Source organism: Ammospiza caudacuta, chromosome 3 (assembly GCF_027887145.1).
Source record: "Ammospiza caudacuta isolate bAmmCau1 chromosome 3, bAmmCau1.pri, whole genome shotgun sequence".
Classification (NCBI taxonomy): Eukaryota; Metazoa; Chordata; class Aves; order Passeriformes; family Passerellidae; genus Ammospiza; species Ammospiza caudacuta.
In genome coordinates, this window is record NC_080595.1 from 68,909,858 (window position 1) to 68,928,297 (window position 18,440).

General features: G+C 43.0%; 1 protein-coding gene across 1 annotated transcript in view; it reads right to left on the reverse strand.

Annotated features, from left to right (window-relative positions):
* Nucleotides 1-7,561: 7,561 nt before the first annotated feature.
* Nucleotides 7,562-18,440, reverse strand: part of DCBLD1 (discoidin, CUB and LCCL domain containing 1) — a 46,033-nt gene continuing 35,154 nt past the window's right edge. The window contains 6 exon segments of the mRNA XM_058802105.1: nt 7,562-9,822; nt 12,302-12,421; nt 13,939-13,988; nt 15,117-15,207; nt 16,680-16,796; nt 16,879-17,026. Of these exon segments, the coding sequence (XP_058658088.1) occupies nt 9,305-9,822; nt 12,302-12,421; nt 13,939-13,988; nt 15,117-15,207; nt 16,680-16,796; nt 16,879-17,026 (1,044 nt within the window). The 3' untranslated portion in view covers nt 7,562-9,304.

The window sequence follows — 18,440 nt, forward strand, 5'->3', positions numbered from 1 at the left end:
TAGCTCTAAATTTTTTAGGAGGGTTTAGATATGGGTGACTTCAGCAGATGGAAAGAAGAGGGAAAGGAGAGAAATCTAGCTTGAGTTGTTGTAAAACAAAATGAGGAATAGAGGCAGCTATGAATGAAGATGGTAGAAAGAGGAGAAATGAAATTACTTCTTTATGTTACCTGAAGTCAAAAAAGATCATTCAAAATTTTTTTGTGATCCAGGTTCCGGCTGAAGGAGCTCACAGGCTGCTCCCAGTGACTGTGGTCACTGAAGAGTCCTCTGCTTTCTTTTTTTTTCCAGAGACACATGTGACAGGAAGAGAAACGTGTCCTGACTTAGGATCCGTGTAAGAAGTCTGGTTTTCCTGATTAAAACCTCGGCTCAATGGCCTGAAAAAAAAATGGGCTAACATATTTCAAGCTTGCCTTTGTAAGCTTCAACTTACACTGGAATAATTGGAAAATATTATCACCTTGTCCAGTGTGTCTTTTCCCATAGGATGCAGTTCCCAATTCTTTAGAAGTTTTGTAGTTGTAAGGGAACCAAGGAGTTGAAAAGTGGAAAACATGCTGACTTTGAAAGAGAAATATTAAATTTCTTTAGATTTTCTTTTCTCATATTGCTTTTAATGCTTCAGAGTAGCCATGTCCTAGCTACTCTGTTCACCTGGTGTTCACTTCCCACAGATGTGGGAATCTGCTCATGATGCCTGCTCCTGTGTAGGACGTGATGCTTCTGAGTTAAATGGTTAAAAAGGCCAAGTAGTATTTTGCAAGGATTTTCAATTCCTAGGTGAAAACTTGAAGTAACTTGGGTAAATTTTCCACACTCTATACAAGTGTTTGATTCAATCAGCCATCCAAATTATTTGGTGATTCTTTGCCAGCCTTCTGCCTCATGTGCTAAGACTTGTGTTTTCCAGCTATACCTAGGTTAAACCTTGGAGCTGCCAATGTTTTGAAGGCCCTGCCAGGAGTATGCTCTTCCAGTCCCTTATGTGAGGTATTTTAAAAATCCATGTATTGATCCAAGGAGAACTGGCTACAGTTTCTTTGTAACTTTCTAGTGGAGATAGTGATCACAATTCCCTTCAGAATTTTTGGCACTCTGTGTTTCTTCAAGTTTCCTTTTTGAAATGCAAAAGCTCTGCAGCCTTAGCTGGCTCCCCAGCTTCTCGTGCATCAGTTGTGGGGCCATCAGCTCTCTGGTGCCTGGTTTTCAGTGGCTGATTCTCAATAAGGAAGTTAGCAAGATGTAAATACAAGTAGAGTGAAAGTACAGGCATTCACAGACATGTTTTGATTGTCTGTAGTGCTGGAAGTCAGGGGTGCTTGGGAGACAGCTGGTAACTTTTCTGTTAAAACTGCAAGTCTTCAAATATATCTGTAAATCCTGTTGATTAAATCTTAATTTGCCTATGAACTGTCTAAATATTTGCACAGATATTACTTCTGTCAAATGAAATAAGTCAGATTCCCATGAAAATATTTTTTCTAATGTTACTTCACTTGCTGTTGTCCAAGTGTTTCTGTCTGTCATCAATTTCTTTAGGGAATGGAAGCATTAAAATTCATACTGCTGAACTGAAATAGTCACATATTTGGTTCACTGGGTTTACACTGCTGGAAATGTCCTTGACTTGAATGCTTTCCCTTCCAATAGGAAATGGAGTGTCCCTATTCAATCCCTGCTGGAACAACCTGTGGAGAGTTTGCCACTGTTGACTCTTCTGCTGAAGGTCAGGGAAGAAGGTTGCTAGAGGTTGCCCATGCTGATCCTCTTGTAGAAGTGAAGCCTTTGAGTTATGTCCATAAATGCACCAGCTCCTCTTGGTTTAATCTATAATTTGCATGGTAGTTTGTGGTTCTGTCAGAAGGGATTCCCCATGTGTGCTACAATTTAAACCCTGCAGTGGGTACCCTCAGCTTCTGAGGGTGGCAGGATTGGGCATGGAACAGAGAAATTGAATTTCTATATATGATAAAGGAGGATTTCTGTATAGCTGTCAAATGAGTGCTGCTGCAGGCTTTCCTGTTTATTTGATCTTCCTTTTTTGTCCTGTCTGGCACTTTAGGTGTTCTCCTAAGTTGTGAGAGATGTGGGGTGTTACAAGGCAATGCAGGAAGCCAGCAGAATTAGGGTGCTCCTTTAAGTATTATTTGAAGTGGTATTTTAACTCCAGGTTGCATATTACTTTTATTTTAAAATGAAAGACAGGGCTATTCTATGTATTGTGATCCCCACATCTTACTAAGTTATCTTGAATGGTCTGGGTAAGTAGGCAAGTGTACTTGGGGCTGTGTCAGTTTTTATGCTGTTTTCCACTTCCAAACTTGTCTATTACTTTGTAATTGCAATTTGTGACCAGATCTTCTTTTTCCGTGCAAAGTACTTGCATTTGTGTGTGGTGCCAAGAGGGGGCAGCAGCTTCCTTCCAATCTTCAGCATTAATGAACCTTTGAGAAACAGAACCTAGTGTTTCATGGGTTGGTTTTTTTTTTGTGGTTTGGTTGGTTGGTTGTGGCTTTTCAATTAAAAAAAAAAAAACAACTTTATTCAACTTTATTCATTAGAACTATTTCTAGAAACATGTAATCTTAAAATAATTAACATCCAGTCTAATTGACATCCTGTAGCAAGTAGTTTGCAGATGGCACATATTACACTTAAAAATTGTCCTCTCTATATATCAGTGAAGTGCATGTCCAAACACTCATAAACACAGACAAGTATAATTACATACAGCTCTGCATTCATGACTTGCTAAAAACCACTTGATTTTCCCCATCAATTACTTTAAAAAATGAGTGCTCTGCTCTCTTACAAACTCAGAGACAAACATGAAATGTTTTATCTCTTGTTTGTGAATGGGTTGAGGCTTTCCAAAAGAAGGGACCGAATGCACTGATAAAACATGAAGTGTGATGCCAAGTAGGTTTGTAAATACTCCTGCCTGTGCTTCACCAGTGCCCTTCAACCATGATACAGAACCAGCCTTGTCACATTCCTGGAATCTTTGCCCATGGTCATGACAGGTGAGGAGAAGCAGGGAAAAAAGGACATGACAGTTGTGTTTTGCTCTAGTCCATGTTCAGACAGAAGCCCCTTGACTGGAGAAAGAGGAAGGTCAGTTCACATTGACCCACCATTGTCTTTTCTTTACTGGTGCTCCTTTCCAGAGACCACCCAATGACAGTCCAGCCTGCAGGCCTTGTTTGTTGTCATTAGCCAGGTGATCACTAGACCTGTCAGCAGAGACATAAATATCTCCTTGGTGCTGGTCTTTGTGCAGTCATGCGGTTGAATTATAAAAGCAGCAGGATGGACCATGACTTCATATGTTAAAAAGTTACCTATATACATGAATACTTATAGGAGGGTGAATGCCATCTGCAAGGTCTTTGTAAGATAGTAGACAACTCATTGCAGCATTGTTATCAAAAGCATGGCTCACTTTGTGTTGTGGCGTGTCAGAAAAGGTTGTGTGGCCTTTTATGATGAGACACTGAAAGCGCTTCATGCGTGAACCATCCACAACCTTTCCACATCCACACATGACACCGGCATGTCCATATAACAGGCATGCTTTATCCAGGTCACCTTATTCAAATTTTATAAAACTGTCTGTCAGAACAGATGGTGTCACTTAAGGATAAAAAGCTTAGCCATAGATGTGAAGAAAAGCTGCCTCTTCAAGTGAGGTCTGCTAGCTCGTCTTAGTCTTTATCGCCCCTGTCTTTCCCTGCTTGACAGAGGACTTTTCACAGGTTTGTGGTTGGTGTTTTCAGAGGCCTTGGCATTTTTGGATAGGTTTGATTTGTTGCTACAGCTCTGGACAGGTGGCAGCATATCTGTCTATCTCAGTTCGCCCATCTGCAAAATGGTGTTTGCCTGGGCCAGAGAAATTAAGATGCACAAAACACATTTGTAAAGACTGGTTTCTAGGATATGCTCAGAGGGTTAAATTGTCCAGACCATGGGCAGGGTGGTGGGTAATATTACTGTCTGGGTCTTTTCTGCCCTTGTTTTATGGCAAGCATCACCATCTTCTCTGCTATCTGCCACTCCTCATGGAGCAAGACTTCTGGTGACTTCCCCGTCACAGCTCAGGCATCACCCATTGCTGTGTGTTTCTATATTGTTTGTTTTAAGTTGATCTTGGTGTTTCTCTTCAGCCTACAATTTTGGCTGCCTCCCTACCTTTTTGCCTGCCTTCTAGTAGGCAACATACATGTGTTTTCAAAGTCTATTATTGTCTGTTGTCATCTGATTTGGCTGAGAGACTGTTACAAGCTTTGAATAATTTGTTATGTTTGTAAGTTTTCTCTTTTTTTTTGGTAGCTCAGATTTAGTAGGAGGAAGTGCTGGATATTCAGGGTACTGTTCCTCTTTGGGTTAGCCAATAATACAGATTATTAATACATTAATAATACAAGGGAACTTTTCCAGTAAAGTCTGTTAAAAATTCTGTGTCTAATAAAAATTATGGATTCTTGAGGTCAGTTCAGGGTAATTATTCAGGGCACAAATGCCTTAGTAACACTACAATGTCATATTTGTTGATTTTCATTTTTTACCATGGCAAAAAATATTGTGCTTTAACTTGATTGTCTCCTTCCTGGATTTCTCTTTTACATACTTGTGACTATACAAAAATAAACAGGATGATAATCTCTTGGATGTCACATGGCAGAGCAGTAGCTGTGGTGTGAGTGTCGAAGTAATGAATTAACTCAGCCCAGGACAAGAGGTTACTAAATAACCTTTGCCTACTGAAGGTGGCAAAGGTTTCTCAGGACTTACAGGCACTTATGTGAGGCAAAGCCCAATCTAATTGGTGACGTTTGAATGAAGGTCTCCAAATTCTCATGTCCAGACTATACAATGAGATAGCACAGAAAGTTAGATGTGAGGCATCCTCCTTATCATGGGTAGCAGGAATTTTCTCCAACTAAGGATGTCTTCCCTCTTGTCTTTATTTAGTTTAGAAATACTTTATCTGACTCCTTGTCGCGTGTCCTTAATGGATTGTAGGACTGTACCGGGGGGAGGAAGGGGGCTTCAAAAAAAGGAAGCCCTCAAGAGAGGTTTCTATTTAAAGTTTGAAACTGATTGTGCAGAAATGGCACCTTCCTTTTAAATAAGTATGTTCTGTGAAATTCACCCTATCTTCAATAATTCACAGGGATTGCACTGGTAGTCTTGTTAACCCCACACAGCCATGGCAGGGTAATTTTCAGTGTAGGTATCAACAACACTGATGAGTTTTAAATGAAATGGTAAATTCTGCTTTCACACTGTACTAATCACAGTGCAGGCTGGAGGTCAGTACAAACTTACATCATAGCTGACATTGGAAAGAAAAGGGCAGTACACAATTTTTATTATGGAAAAAATTAAGGAAAAAGGAATGCAACAACATAACCTTGTCATTCCTTTGGTCTGGCCTGATTACAGGCTGAGGAGCCTTTAACAAGCCCAGTTGCTGAGCAAAGCTTACCAGATTTTGGAGAGAGGGTGGACAGAAAAACACAGATGGATTTCTACAAGGTTACTTTTCAGTGGACATCTGATCCTGCAGGACTGCTTTGAGAAGACAGACTCCCTTCTTAGAACTCTCTTCATTTTTTCACTTTTGGTTTAATGATAGTGATCTACCAAACAGGTAACTACAGTTAGGTATCTTCTCCTGTAATGGGACCTATAGCCTGATATTCCCATCCTGTCTAGGTAATGTTTTGTGCTTCAGACAGGGTTCCACTAAAATCTGCCCATGGAGTGAAGGACTGCCAGTTCTTTGGCAGTCAGTGGGAAAAATCTGAAGGAAGTCTGTATTAAAAACTTAATCTTCCCAGGCTTTAGCCATGCCAATGATGCAGACCAGCCATGGGATTCACAAGCTGCTTCTAATGATTAGAATCCAACTTCCTGTGTTTTATTTGGATTTTTTTTTTTTTTGTGTTTTAAATATAAGGCACCAGCTGGAAATGTATGTTGTCTTTTTTTTGGTTTGAGTTGTAGGTAGCTGACACCATTTTTTACACTTTCTTACCTCAAGAGCCACCTCCTTCAGTTCCCTCAGTCAGACCTGCAGTTAACAGGCAAAGTCAGAGATTTGCTCTCAATAGCAATGGCACAGGCAGGTGCTAAGTGCCAGGAGCAGTTAATATTTAACCTTCTTGTGGACTCTGGCTTGGCTTTTCTGTTCCAACCCACTGGGAGTGCCAGCTCAGGGAAGAAGTTTGGTATCAAAACACCACTGAAAGTCTCCCCTCACCAGAGGATCACTCTGCTCTCACAGAATCTCCACAGATGCTGGAGAGAGGTGCAGAGCTAACTGGCCTTCTGAGTGTGGAAACATCCCAGAATGGTGCATACTCTAACCTTCACTGTGGAACAAAAGGTTTTTAAACCTGCGATGTTTTGTAAGGCTGCCTGTGCTATACCTGTATCTGCCTTTGGCAGTGAGGACAGGCTGATGTAGACAAGCTGGAGTTTGATGTATTAGCGTGTAAAAAGCCATCCAGAGGATGCACATGAGGATGGGCACTGGCACTGATAAGATTCAGGCAATCCTCTTTCATTGCTTCACCAGGATTTGGTATCTGTACGACCATTAGGATAGAGAGGTGCAGTGTAGGAAGTTCCCTCACATATCTGCTGCTACGGTTGCTAAAAATTTCCTAAGCCCAAGGCTTTTAGTGTTAACCACACACAGCATTCACTCAGATGTGAACCATGAAGCACCATGGCAGTGACCAGGAGATGTGCTGCCTCTGTCCCTGTAAGCACTAAGCCACTGTGAAAGGAGGCCGATGGTGTTTGGGGATCTATTTTAACCCAGCTTTGCAGGTGTGTTGGATTACTTTTGACGGGGGTGGGGATGAAGGCAAGGTGCAAATTGAGACCAAACTTTCCATTAGGCTAAATCAGGGTTTGAATGACAGCAGAAATGGGCAGATGCTGCTAAGAAGCTTTTGACACTTGTACCATGCTGCAGGTGTGCCAAGCATGTGGCAGAAATATGCAAAAAGTTCATTATAATACAAGTGGTGTCATCTGCTGCCTGGTCCCTTTGCATTGCTGTGTTCCTTAGCTGCCTCATTAGGTGGGGAGTAGGCCTGATTACTGACTTGTTTGTCAAGTGACAAGCCAGGCTAATTAGTTGTGTGGGCAGAGGATTGGTTTCAAGCTCATCAGGAGGGCACCCTCATCCTTTTCTCAATCATACGCGTCCTGCAGCGGGGTTTGCCGCAGGAGTTTGTTTGTGGGTTCTTCTTCTCTAGAGCTCACGGACAGAAAATCTGGGCTAAATGGGGCACTGAGAGGATCTTTTTTTTAGCCTGTCACACTGGAGCCGTGGATTGCAGCAGCGCAACTGGCACTTTTGCAGGGCGTGAGGAGCACTTCCTTGTCACCCTGCAGGGTGTGTGGCGGGAGTGGGCGTGCAGCGATAATCGAGTCACTGAGTTAAGTGGCAGGCCTGTGTGGCTGATTTACAAATACCAGTGTTCTTTATTTACACAGACATGTAAACAACAGAAGGTAAACAACACCGCCCAGCTCGGTCTAACAAACAGGCTGCTGCTGTTTCACTTCAGGACCTGAGGTGTTTTAGACATTTCACAGAAACTGTATAGACAGCAAACACAGGAAGGCTACGAGGTTACCTTGACTCTTTCTCTCTGCACGGGAATTGCATGCACGGTGCGGCAGCGCGGGGGAACGGCACCGCCTGAGGCTGCAAACAGGGGTATGCAAGGAACCCACCCAGAGCTGGCCTGAAGTTCGAGTCTGGCCGGAGTCAGTAGTATTTGTGAGCAGTACCACTGCAGCCAGTCTGTGCTCTGACAGCACTTCCCACCCAGAGGTCTGAAAGCACTCTGCGAACAGACTGAGCAATCTTCAGCACATCCTTGGCAAATCATCCTGTTTATGTACAAGGAAATAAAGGGAGGGCCTTCAAAGAGCGGCTTTCCCAGAGCTCAGGTTTTACTGGTCTCGTTTCCCAACCTTGTGCTTTAAGCATAGCACCATTCTTTCTTCACAGAAGTACATTGCTTCTTGGCATTTTAGGACAAGCTTTTGAATACAAAGAAATGCCCCAAGCACTGGAGGTAGAGGGGCAGTGGACGGTCCCAGTCATGACCAGAAGCTGCTCTGCTCCAAAGCTGCCCCTGCTGAAAGAGGAGCCAGCTACTGTGCGACACATTGCACCCAATCCCAAGCTTTTTCAAGTTTGTCTGAAAACACAACTAAGGGAAACATTAGCTGCAAAAGAAAATCTGTTCAAAAACAACAGTGCTGATGTGCTGTCTTGCAAATTTAACTGCAACAGTAACCCAAAGACAGAAAAATACCTAGTGGAAAAATGAAGAGTTCCGGAAGTTTGCTGCTTTGTGCCAAGGAACAAATTTTCTTAAAGTTTTAGCAGCAAAAGAACAGCACTGAGTTCTCAGCTGTAAATTCACATTTTGGTTGCACACACACTTCCTAAATAAAAAAAAATTAAAGTAACTTCTCCAGATTAACTGGTATTGGATATGTTGTTTGGTTCTGTTTTTTTGGTTTGGTTTCTTTTTTTTTCTTTTTTTTTCCTGTTGTGGAATGATAACCATGGCTTGAACCCAAAACCAGTTTCAGCCTTTCTACCTGTTTTCTAACATGAATTGCAAGTTCGATGGGCTCAGCTTGTATGCTAGATCAAATTCAAGCATGTGAGAATTGCTGCTAAAAAAGCAGCTGGGAAGTTGTGTTTGAGCACAGTATTTAAATACTCAGCTGCCTTCTCTCATGCACATTATGCAGCAAGAAGTTTAACTTCTATCCTCCCAATTAGAACTACAGCCCTATCTTTAGTTATCATAGGAAAGGAGATGAATCAACACAACCATAAGATACACCATTTACAGCTGCCAGTACAGCAGCAGGTAAAATAAAGATGGAAAAAGAGGACTGTTTTTCTTAAATAGTCATTCCTGCAATCCTTTCAAACCCCCAGGTGAAAAGGAAACCTAAGAAATTCTCCTTAAATAAAAGCTATGTACAAATTGCACACATTGCAAACGGAGCACTGAGATCAGTTACAGAAAATAAGATGTACAGTCTTCACTGATAACATCTCTCTTGCTATAAACAGTGATAAACAGCATATGCTTTCTTCAGATGTCAGAACCCAGCAAGACAGCAATATTATGTACACAGGGCTTGTTTGCCTTCTGCCTCCCACAGCAGAGCCCCTCCAAACTCTGTTTTCACTTCAGAAAGCTGTGCAGCGACGCTCCTGCGCACCGTGCCGCTGCTGCTCGGCAGATCACAAGAGAGCTGTCATTGCTGTCTGGCTGATGGGCTTCAGGCAGTCTCTGGGCGTGGAGTACCCCTCGCCCCCCAGAGCAGTTTGCTGGGGCTTCTGGTAGTCTGTGCTGTAGCTCACGGAGGTCACAACACCATTAACTTTGGGTTTGTCGTAGTTTATGACACTCTGGGGTGTCTGATAGTCTCCGTTCCTGGTGTCGGTTTTGCAGGAACTGGAGAAGCTGCCAGCGGTAAGGGAGTGTAGCTGAGACGAGGCGACGGGAACGTTGTAGCCGTTCTCAGGGGGGAAATTGCCTTCTCTTACTATGTGCCGCTCTATGATGGGGGTGGCGTACTCGGGCTCCTGGCTGGTCAGGGGCAGAGCATATTCGTGCCTGTTAGCTCTGTGAGGGCAGTGATAGTGATTTTCAAACTCAGAACTCCCCCTTCTTCCCTCCTCTTTGGTGTCCATGGGGCGAAAAGTAGATCCTTTGCGTGTTACCGTCCCGGTTCCGATCATGAGAGGCTGCTGATAATCTACAAGGAAGCATGAAATGCTCAGTTAGGCACAGATTGGTTATCTTATGTATATAATACTTATGCACAGATAGGTATTTTATGTTGAAAAGCTACTCTGTTTTTGTATCAAAAGTGTGGTTTTTAGGGATGTGAGGAAACCTTTCCCCAGCACTGATCCTGTAACCTCCTTCAGCGAGCAAGAGTTGCAGAACATGGCAGAAGCTTTTCCACAGAGAAGCTCCAATCTGCCACCTCTTTTTCTACTCTCTCCCTCCCTTTCCCTACCTACCCCCCAAATAAATTAACATTTCTGGAGTATACTTGAAAGCCCTAAAAAAGAGTGAGGTCAACAAAACATTAACAACAAACTGGACAAAGGACACTGCATGAAGATCCACAAGCAAGAAGTTCTCCAAAATGAGTGTTCCACTTTTGGAATAATTAAAATGCCCAGAGGATTCTTAACGAGCCGGCTTTATTTAAAAGGCATCTCACAGCAGCTGACTGACAAGAAGGATGAAGTTAGGCAAAACGGCAGCCAAGAGAGTCAATGGAAGTGTGAAATGTGCTAAGCCAGCTCAGCACGGCTGCAGGCGTGCCAGGGGGGATGAGCTTGGGGGGAGAAGCGGGAATGGTGCTGCTGGAGGGACTGGGCAGTCACCCAGTCAAGGGGGAGGGCAGGGACAGAGCTGGCCTAAGGGCTGAGCAGGAGCAAGGAGCGAGATGGAGGAAACATGGCCACAAGAAGTGTGTGTTTGTGCCTCTAGCTATGGTAGGTGCCAGGCTGCCATGTGAGGAGGTCTGAACGAGAAGGTTTTCTGAAAAAACAAGCAACACTGTTATGAGGAAAGTGAACGTTCTAACTTTCTCGCTTTGGCGATGGTGACAATCTCGTACAGATACCAAGGGTGGCCTGAACAGCTCTAGTAAATGACACTGCTAAAGTGTGGCGTTTGCACGCAGGCGTGAAGAAGTTAGCTCGGTTTCTGTTCTGGCATCGCGGTTCAGCTGACATGAGCGTCGAATTCGATCCCATATGTCCTGTGAATCTTTTTGGCAGTTTCTGGCTGGGTCCCAAACTTCAGCATGTAGGGTGAAGGTGTTATGATATTTCTCCAAGTAAGTAGTGCAGCTCTCCCCAGCATCGCTGCCGCCATCCCCAGAAATCTCTCTCGCTCAGGATGGAGCATCTCGGCTTCCTCCTGGCTGCCTCTGGGAACCAGCAGGCAGTCTGAAGCGAGGGAATTCCATGTAGCATGAAAATCTATATGCAAACTGTGTGCTCCCTGCAATTAAATTATTAAATGGCACATTTCTAGGTTGCATCCACGTTCTTATTTAATGTTTTTTTAATTTTAAGGAGACTGCAGGTGAAATGCTAAGGCTGGGAATATGCCTGAGCCAGGCTGAGAGTTCAGACTTCCCATAAACACAGCAGGAGGGGATGGTGGAAAGACTTCCCAGACATGGCCAGGGAACCAAAAAACCATATTTTGTGAGCAACCTTTATTCGTTCTTTTTCCTTAAAGCTGTTTTATAGGTCTCTGCACATTTATATTGAAAGTTCCTACAGAGGATTGAAACTGTCTTTGAAAGATACTGAGAGCAGCACCATATAGAATTACAGTAACCATCCATTTGTTTTTTAAATGTATTTCTCTGCCAAACACAATGAAGAAATTCTAAGGAATTTCTAAGGTCTGGAGGCTGGAAACAGGAAACTAATCTTTCTTCAAGAGTGCTGATCACTGATCCCATGAAATGGCTGGTCTCACTAGCCTTACCAGACAGACTAGACTAGGCAGGGATAAGATGTGCTAAGAGGATGAATTAAAAAATCATCCCTTTGGGATGCAAATAGTACTGATGCTCTTTCATTGGGATTTGCTCTATCCAAACAGTGACCTGGAGCCAAAGTAACACAGGAAGAAATGCTGTGGTTGGCTCACTTCTTCCCTCTCATCTACCTGCCCGCTCTTCAGGAGGCCTCACCTCCCAGATAGTTCAGGAAAGCTGCACAGGGATCTGAGCACAACTTCCAGCTAGGCATGAAATCCCACCATAAACCAACTAAATAATTTTTCTATTTGATCAGCAGCAAGGGGCATCATATTCTGTTCCATTTCCAGAGACACTTGTGTTTAAATAGAAACACAAAAATTAGTCAGCAAAGGGAAGCAATCCTATCCCAGGCACATTCTTGCACTTCATCCATGCCTGAGTGCCTTCCATCAGTACCTTCAGCTGCAACTATGTCAGAGTCAGGAAATTTTTCCAACAACTCCACGAAAACAAAATTCCAAAACAGTGGGCCTTTCCCTCCCTAATATATTTATAGCTGTTTCACTATACATTTGGGATGAACATAAATAAATCTGTTCCTGAGACTCAGTTTGCATGAGAGTTGAAGTTTGTCACACTGCTGGGCCATCCCTCTGCCTGTTACTGGCTCTGCACACAGAGCAAGAGGGATGGATCCGAGGGGGAGAGCTGTTACCTGCCATGTCACTGGTGACCAGATCCAGCTTTTGTGGTGTCTCCTTCTCATTATTATAGCTGATGGTAAATTCGGTTGACTGATGTCTGGTAAAGGGCTGCTTGATTTGTTTCCAACAACCTGTGAAAAAGAAATTAAAATAGAAGGCTTATCAGCAAGTTAAATGCTTGGAATCAGAAGACTTACCAGCAAGTTTAATTTTCGGTATACTCATTGCTGTCAATATATTGAAATAGTTTAAAAACATGACTAAAATGGGCTGTTTGTTCAAAAAAAGCCCCCTGAATATGGAGGGTGAAGGAAGAAGTGAATCATCAACTGGGATTTCCAAGTTTATATAAGATTTTTTGGCAAGAAGGGCTCAAACTCTGTAGGTGCCTACAGTGATGCCTTAACAAAATATATTGATAAAATACCAACTTTAAGTCAGTTATGTTTAGGCATTGAATATGTGGCAAAAATAATGCTTAAAATTTCTCCTTTTGCAGTGGATTAGTGTGGCTTCTGATTCATGGGTATCTGAGCACCTGCACTCATCAATTAACTTGTTCTCACAACATCCTTGTGAGACAGAAAAGAAAAAATCCACAGTGTCAGGGACTTGCTGGAGCCTGCGCCAGGAGGTCTGGGGAGAGGTGAGCTTGACTCACAGCTTTGCAAGGCCCAAGCCTGGCTCACAGGGGCTTAGGAGCTTGATTTATGAAGCAGACACACAACAAATGAACTGACTGGATAAGAGGCTATCTCCAGTTTCTTGGGATTTGTCCTCATTAGCAAGTGAGAAAGGATTATGATGTGACCTTGAAAAATCATATTAGCAAATATGACGTTAAGTACAAATTAATTTTCTAATGAGGGCGAGCTGCAGTGGGTAACAGCATTCCTTTCACTGATGTCAGCACCTACTGAGGGATGAAATTTTGGAGCTGAGCTGTTGCAAGAGACTTGTCAAGAGACATATGAAGTGCTCAGTGGTTTGGGTTTTTTGTGGAAAGCCGAGTTTCAGAAGGATATTCCTCGATGGAACTGGTTGGCCAGGAAAATCACCCCAACTGCCAAGCTGATGGGAACCCCACTCTAGAAAATGTTATTGAGCAAGACAAAGAAAATATTTTTGTAGTCATCTTCTAAAGCAGTGTGCCAAGCCAATCCCTCATTCAATACAGCTCACTGTTCTTAGGCTTTATAAATACACTTTGAGCCAGGGAGCGCAGTGAAAAAAAAATATTCAAGCCATAAAAAATTATTACCTCTTGCTCTCTTAGAGAAAGGCAATCCCCTCTGCTGTGGGGAAAAGAAAAGAAAAGCAGCAATTTTCTGCAAAATAGGTATTTTGGAAGTGGGAAGGAAAAGAAGGGCACCTGGGAGCACTCTTACATGCTAATTTATGCACTCTGTATAATAGATCTTTTGTTAATTGCCTTTCTGTCATAGAAACCAAATTATATTGTTTCTCAGGGCACTGTGCTAGGATGACACAAGTGGGACTATCATTTGCTGTTTCCCTTGTATGAAGAGGTGAATTTGAATGAGGAAATGTGGATGCTATTTCACAAGCATTAAATGCTTAGCTGCATAAACCCCTTCCTGCTTGCCCAGTGGACAGGACAGGGCAAAGTGCATGATTCTCCACTAACCTGATTTCTGAGTACTGGATAATCCATAAGAAAGTCCTTTGGCTTCTCGCCTGTGAGGAGAGGAAAGGGTTTATAAACATGAGTACTTTCAGCTTCATGCCTTAGCTCCAGCAGAGCCTTTTTATTTAGTGGCTGAGGACAAGGCTTCACTTTGAGTTCCTGGAGGTTGTTGTTAACTAGAACTAGGCAAGCAAACCAGCACTTTGACATTTTCTTTTCTTCTCCATCTATGTGCAACTTGTGAGTGCTGGTGTTCAAATTTCCAGGGCTGGCACTCACCAGTTTGATGTGTCTATGTCTAGATGTGTCACTCTGGGCTATGTTTGGGTCTGCTCTTCTGAATTCTTTGGCTATTTTATAGATTTACTGGGAATCCAGTATCACATATACTCAGCTCTGGTGATGAAACAGCAACACCAGAGCATTGCTTACACTTCCAAATCCCCATCTGCTGACAGAAGCATTTCCTGGTTCAACATGCAAGTGCAGGTTCATAGGAATGGGCATCTAGCAGGAAGCACAGCTAGCAGTGATTCTTCCAGTCCTCAGTCTTGTGAGATGAAATAGCTTCATTTTAGCTGCTTGCACCAGTGTATGTGTGACTCCACAGAGCAGAGCTCTGCTTCCAGCCTGCTAGGGTAAGTGCTCTAACTTAAGGGACTGGGAAGCAGAAACACAAGAGGAGGGAAATAAAAGAAAATTATCCAGATAGATAGCTCAAATCTTCCTTCCCTTCACTGCATTTTTATTTGGTTTTGATGTGGTAAGTATCCTATCTTTGATAGCTTTACACCTCAATGCATGTGGGTATATGTAGGGTGAAGGGAGCAGCTGGTTATGCACAGTTCTGACCTGCTTTACCTTCATTTTTCTCTTGACTAGGGGAGGCATACAGTAAGAAATATAATTTACAATGTCCATGAATGCACCAGCTCCTCCTGGTTTAATTTATAATCTGCATGGTAGCCTGTGGTTCTGTCAGAAGGGATTCCCCATGTGTGCTACAATTTAAACCCTGCAGTGGGTACCCTCAGCACTGAGTTCTACTTAAAAGAAAGACTGACAAACAGGATCAATTCCCAGCTCTCTGGTTAGGAGGCTCTGGAAAGAGGGCATGGAGCTGGACAGGCTAGCTAGGTACCCACCAATGCCTCCTTTCACAAACACCAGTATCTTACTTGCGTAGGGCTGCGCAGATGCAAATTCCAGAGAACAGGAACAGAAACAGCACGATGAAGATGGGGACAATTATAGCTGTGAGCTTTAAACCTGCATGAGAAAAAAAGAAGGCATAAAAGTTTAAAAGGTAAATTTCTCCAAAGATGGCAATTTTTACTACAGCAAGAGGTAGATAATGTTGCAGGAATGCTTCTTGAGGAGAGCATGAAAATGTACAACAGTAAAACTAAAAGACAATCCTCAGCCATGGTTGGATGCCATGGACCCGTGTGGAACAATGTTGAAACAAAATAGTTGAATATACTTTCTCAAGAGTTACACTTGGCAGCTATATGCATCCTTACAAAGAACAGCTCTTTCTTATTACACACTAGATGACTTTAAAAAAGCCACTCATACACACTCTGTTTGCAGTTGCTTATAAATCTGCTAAAGGAGACTGCAATTTTACATGCCAAGTATCTGGCTCATGCTGAACTGGCTGAAACATTTCAGTCAAAATAGCTCAAAGATTTCCAAGAGGGAACCTAGGGAAAACCTGTTTAGCCACTGTTAAATTCTAACACAAAATTCTTTAGAGCAGGGATTTGAAAATTAGAAGTGGGGTGGCTCTTGTGTCAGGAGCGTGCTGTTCCCTGTTTCCACAGACACTTGCCAACTGGGAGAATAAGGCAGTACAAGTGTCCATAGGGTATTTACAATTTAGCAGATGAAATCTCAGTAGATTTCATTTTCAGTGAACATGGATATGGTTTACTCCTACCGCTGCACAGATGAACAGAGCTTGCTTGCTCTTGGCAAGCAGTTTCAGAATTTTTTCTTCCACTGATTGCTTCTTGCAACTTGTTTTTTTCACAGAGGCATTTCTACAACTATCAGCTACCTAATGGGTAGTAGCATTTGGTACAGTGGGTCTGGCAATTCCTGCCTGGCTATGAGCCCACCAAACAGTCAGTATAAGCACCAAATTTTGTTTGTTTGCTTTTTAAAGTCTATGAAGTTAGCTCCACAACATTAAAGGATGAAGACTGCAAATTCAGGGAGAATTACACAAATTAAGGTTGTCTGAGCCCCCATAAACACAGGCATTATGGAAGAGTGTTTAATTACACAATCAGGCACTGCTGTATGCTGCTTTCAGCTGTGAACTCACTCTGGAAGGAGTCAGGGTTGTTTGGAGAGAAGATAACACTTTAGTGAGACAACTACTTCACATACTAAAAAATTCTAAAATACAGGATGAGAGAGAGGAAGAACTCTCCCAAAAATTGCTGCTGAGTGCTCACTGTATTCCCTTGAGCCACCCACCAAGCATGGCAAATCAACCAATATGACAGGGAAACCAAAGCCCAATGTTTAACACATCAAGGAAAATTAAGGCTTTCAATCTCTTTCTGTGCCTTAAGACAAAAAGAACCTATTGCTCCTCCCTCTTCTCTCTGTCATTTTTAAAGTCTGAAGGGAAAATAAAAGTTTTGATTTGTGAGAAAGTTTAAAGTTCACTCAGACTGGGCTGAAGACATGATGCATCCTCGAGAAAATGCAGCACTAGGTAGTGTTACCCAAGCTAGTTTCTTCGGAGGGGATGGGCTCTGTAACAGTCCTGTCTTCTTTCCCAAGGGAGGTTTCTGTGCTCTGACTCGGTTTCTGCCACATGGAATGCGTGAAGGAGCTGTTAGCTGCAAGAGAGGAGGGGACATCAGTGGCACTGGGCAGCACAGGGGGCTTCAGAGGCACCACGCACTGCTGCTGACCCCATACCTGGCATTATTCTACAGCCCATCAGCTCCAGCTTCAGGGCTATCCTTTGGTTCCAGCTCTGAGGGATGATCCGCACGTAACGGGCCACGATGGGAGGGATGAAGTTATTGCGCACCACGTCACCGGCGTTGGAGTTGCCTTGGAACACCTGCAACAAAAGGGGCACACACGTTGTCTGCCCTGCTTTAAAAGCCTCTTTCCTCAAAGTGCTCCTGACATCCAGCTTCAAAGATTTTCATCCTAAGACTAACACACTGATAACCTGGGATTCAGCCACAAGATTTCAGGAATTGAGAGTTCTGGAAAGAAATAATCGTTTTAGTTGTGCCAGATGATCACATTTTTCTGTTAGCTTGGAGGAGAAAGATTATCACCGTTTCAATACTGTGGAATTCCCAGTTAATGTATGCTGGTATCATTTTTTATTTAAGAGCACTGCAGCACCCTTTCTTGGAAATAGTGGATAGAAACATAAAAAGGAAAATCCTGAAGTGAACCATTCCTAGACATTTTAGTAAAATGGTCCGTTTTCTATATCAAACTTGAAGAATGACTATTAAGTACACAGTTGTCACTGCATTTATATATTATTACCCAGAATCAGCTCAGCCCCTTGTGCAGAATAACCATCCTTGCAATATTAGTTCTTGGAGATGCTTCAGCATGATTTAGGAAAACTTAAAAGCCTGATGAGACAGAGAAGTGAGCTCAGCATATCTTAGATAAATTGTCAGGCCATATAGGGTTCTGATGGGGCAGGTTCTGTCATGCACCTTAGCTGAAACTAAGACTATATAATACTTTCAAAGGATATTTGTATACAACAAGTCACTGTGGGAAACTGCAAGCCTGCATATTTTAAATAGCTAAGCCTTTGCAGTTCACCCACTACTAGGCTGATTTGTCACTCTTTGGGCCAACATCCCCTCAGTTTAACATTTTAAAAAATATTAACACCATTAATGTTGGAAATTCCTTGCCATGCAAGCTAAGAAAAGCAGAGCCAGCAGGAAATCTCTCTTCAGCTCTGCCAAGTTTTCAAAAACTGCCATCAGCGCTGAGGACAGTAGAGCCTTCTCCTGAGGCCAGCTGAGATCCCTCAGGAAGGATGGGTCTGACTTTGAACACTGTGGGGACAGGGAGGAAGGCTTTTGGGATTTCTTTTGTTCGAAAGAAAACATGAAGGTTTCAGGGGAAAATGTTTCCAGACAAACTGCACCAGCAGCTCTGCCCTTCACTGGAGGGGTTGTTTCATTTGGCAGGGGGAGGTGGATTGACCATCCCAATGCATTGGGAGCTGATCCTCAGCTTTGCTGGTGCCATACCAACAGCATCCCTGGCACGGGCAAACACTGAGCTGAGCAAAGGACGTGCCCCAACAGCTGCTGTACAGCTCTAGTTACAGCACTTTTTTAAAAGAAGGGTGCAGACATACACATGCCTCCCTGCGTGTGTCCCACAGCTCCACCAATCCCTGGATAACTTCCTTGTTTCAACAAGCTCACTATCTGCTCTGCAGCCATAAATTACACTGGTGAAGACAGCCCAAGTCTAGACAAGTT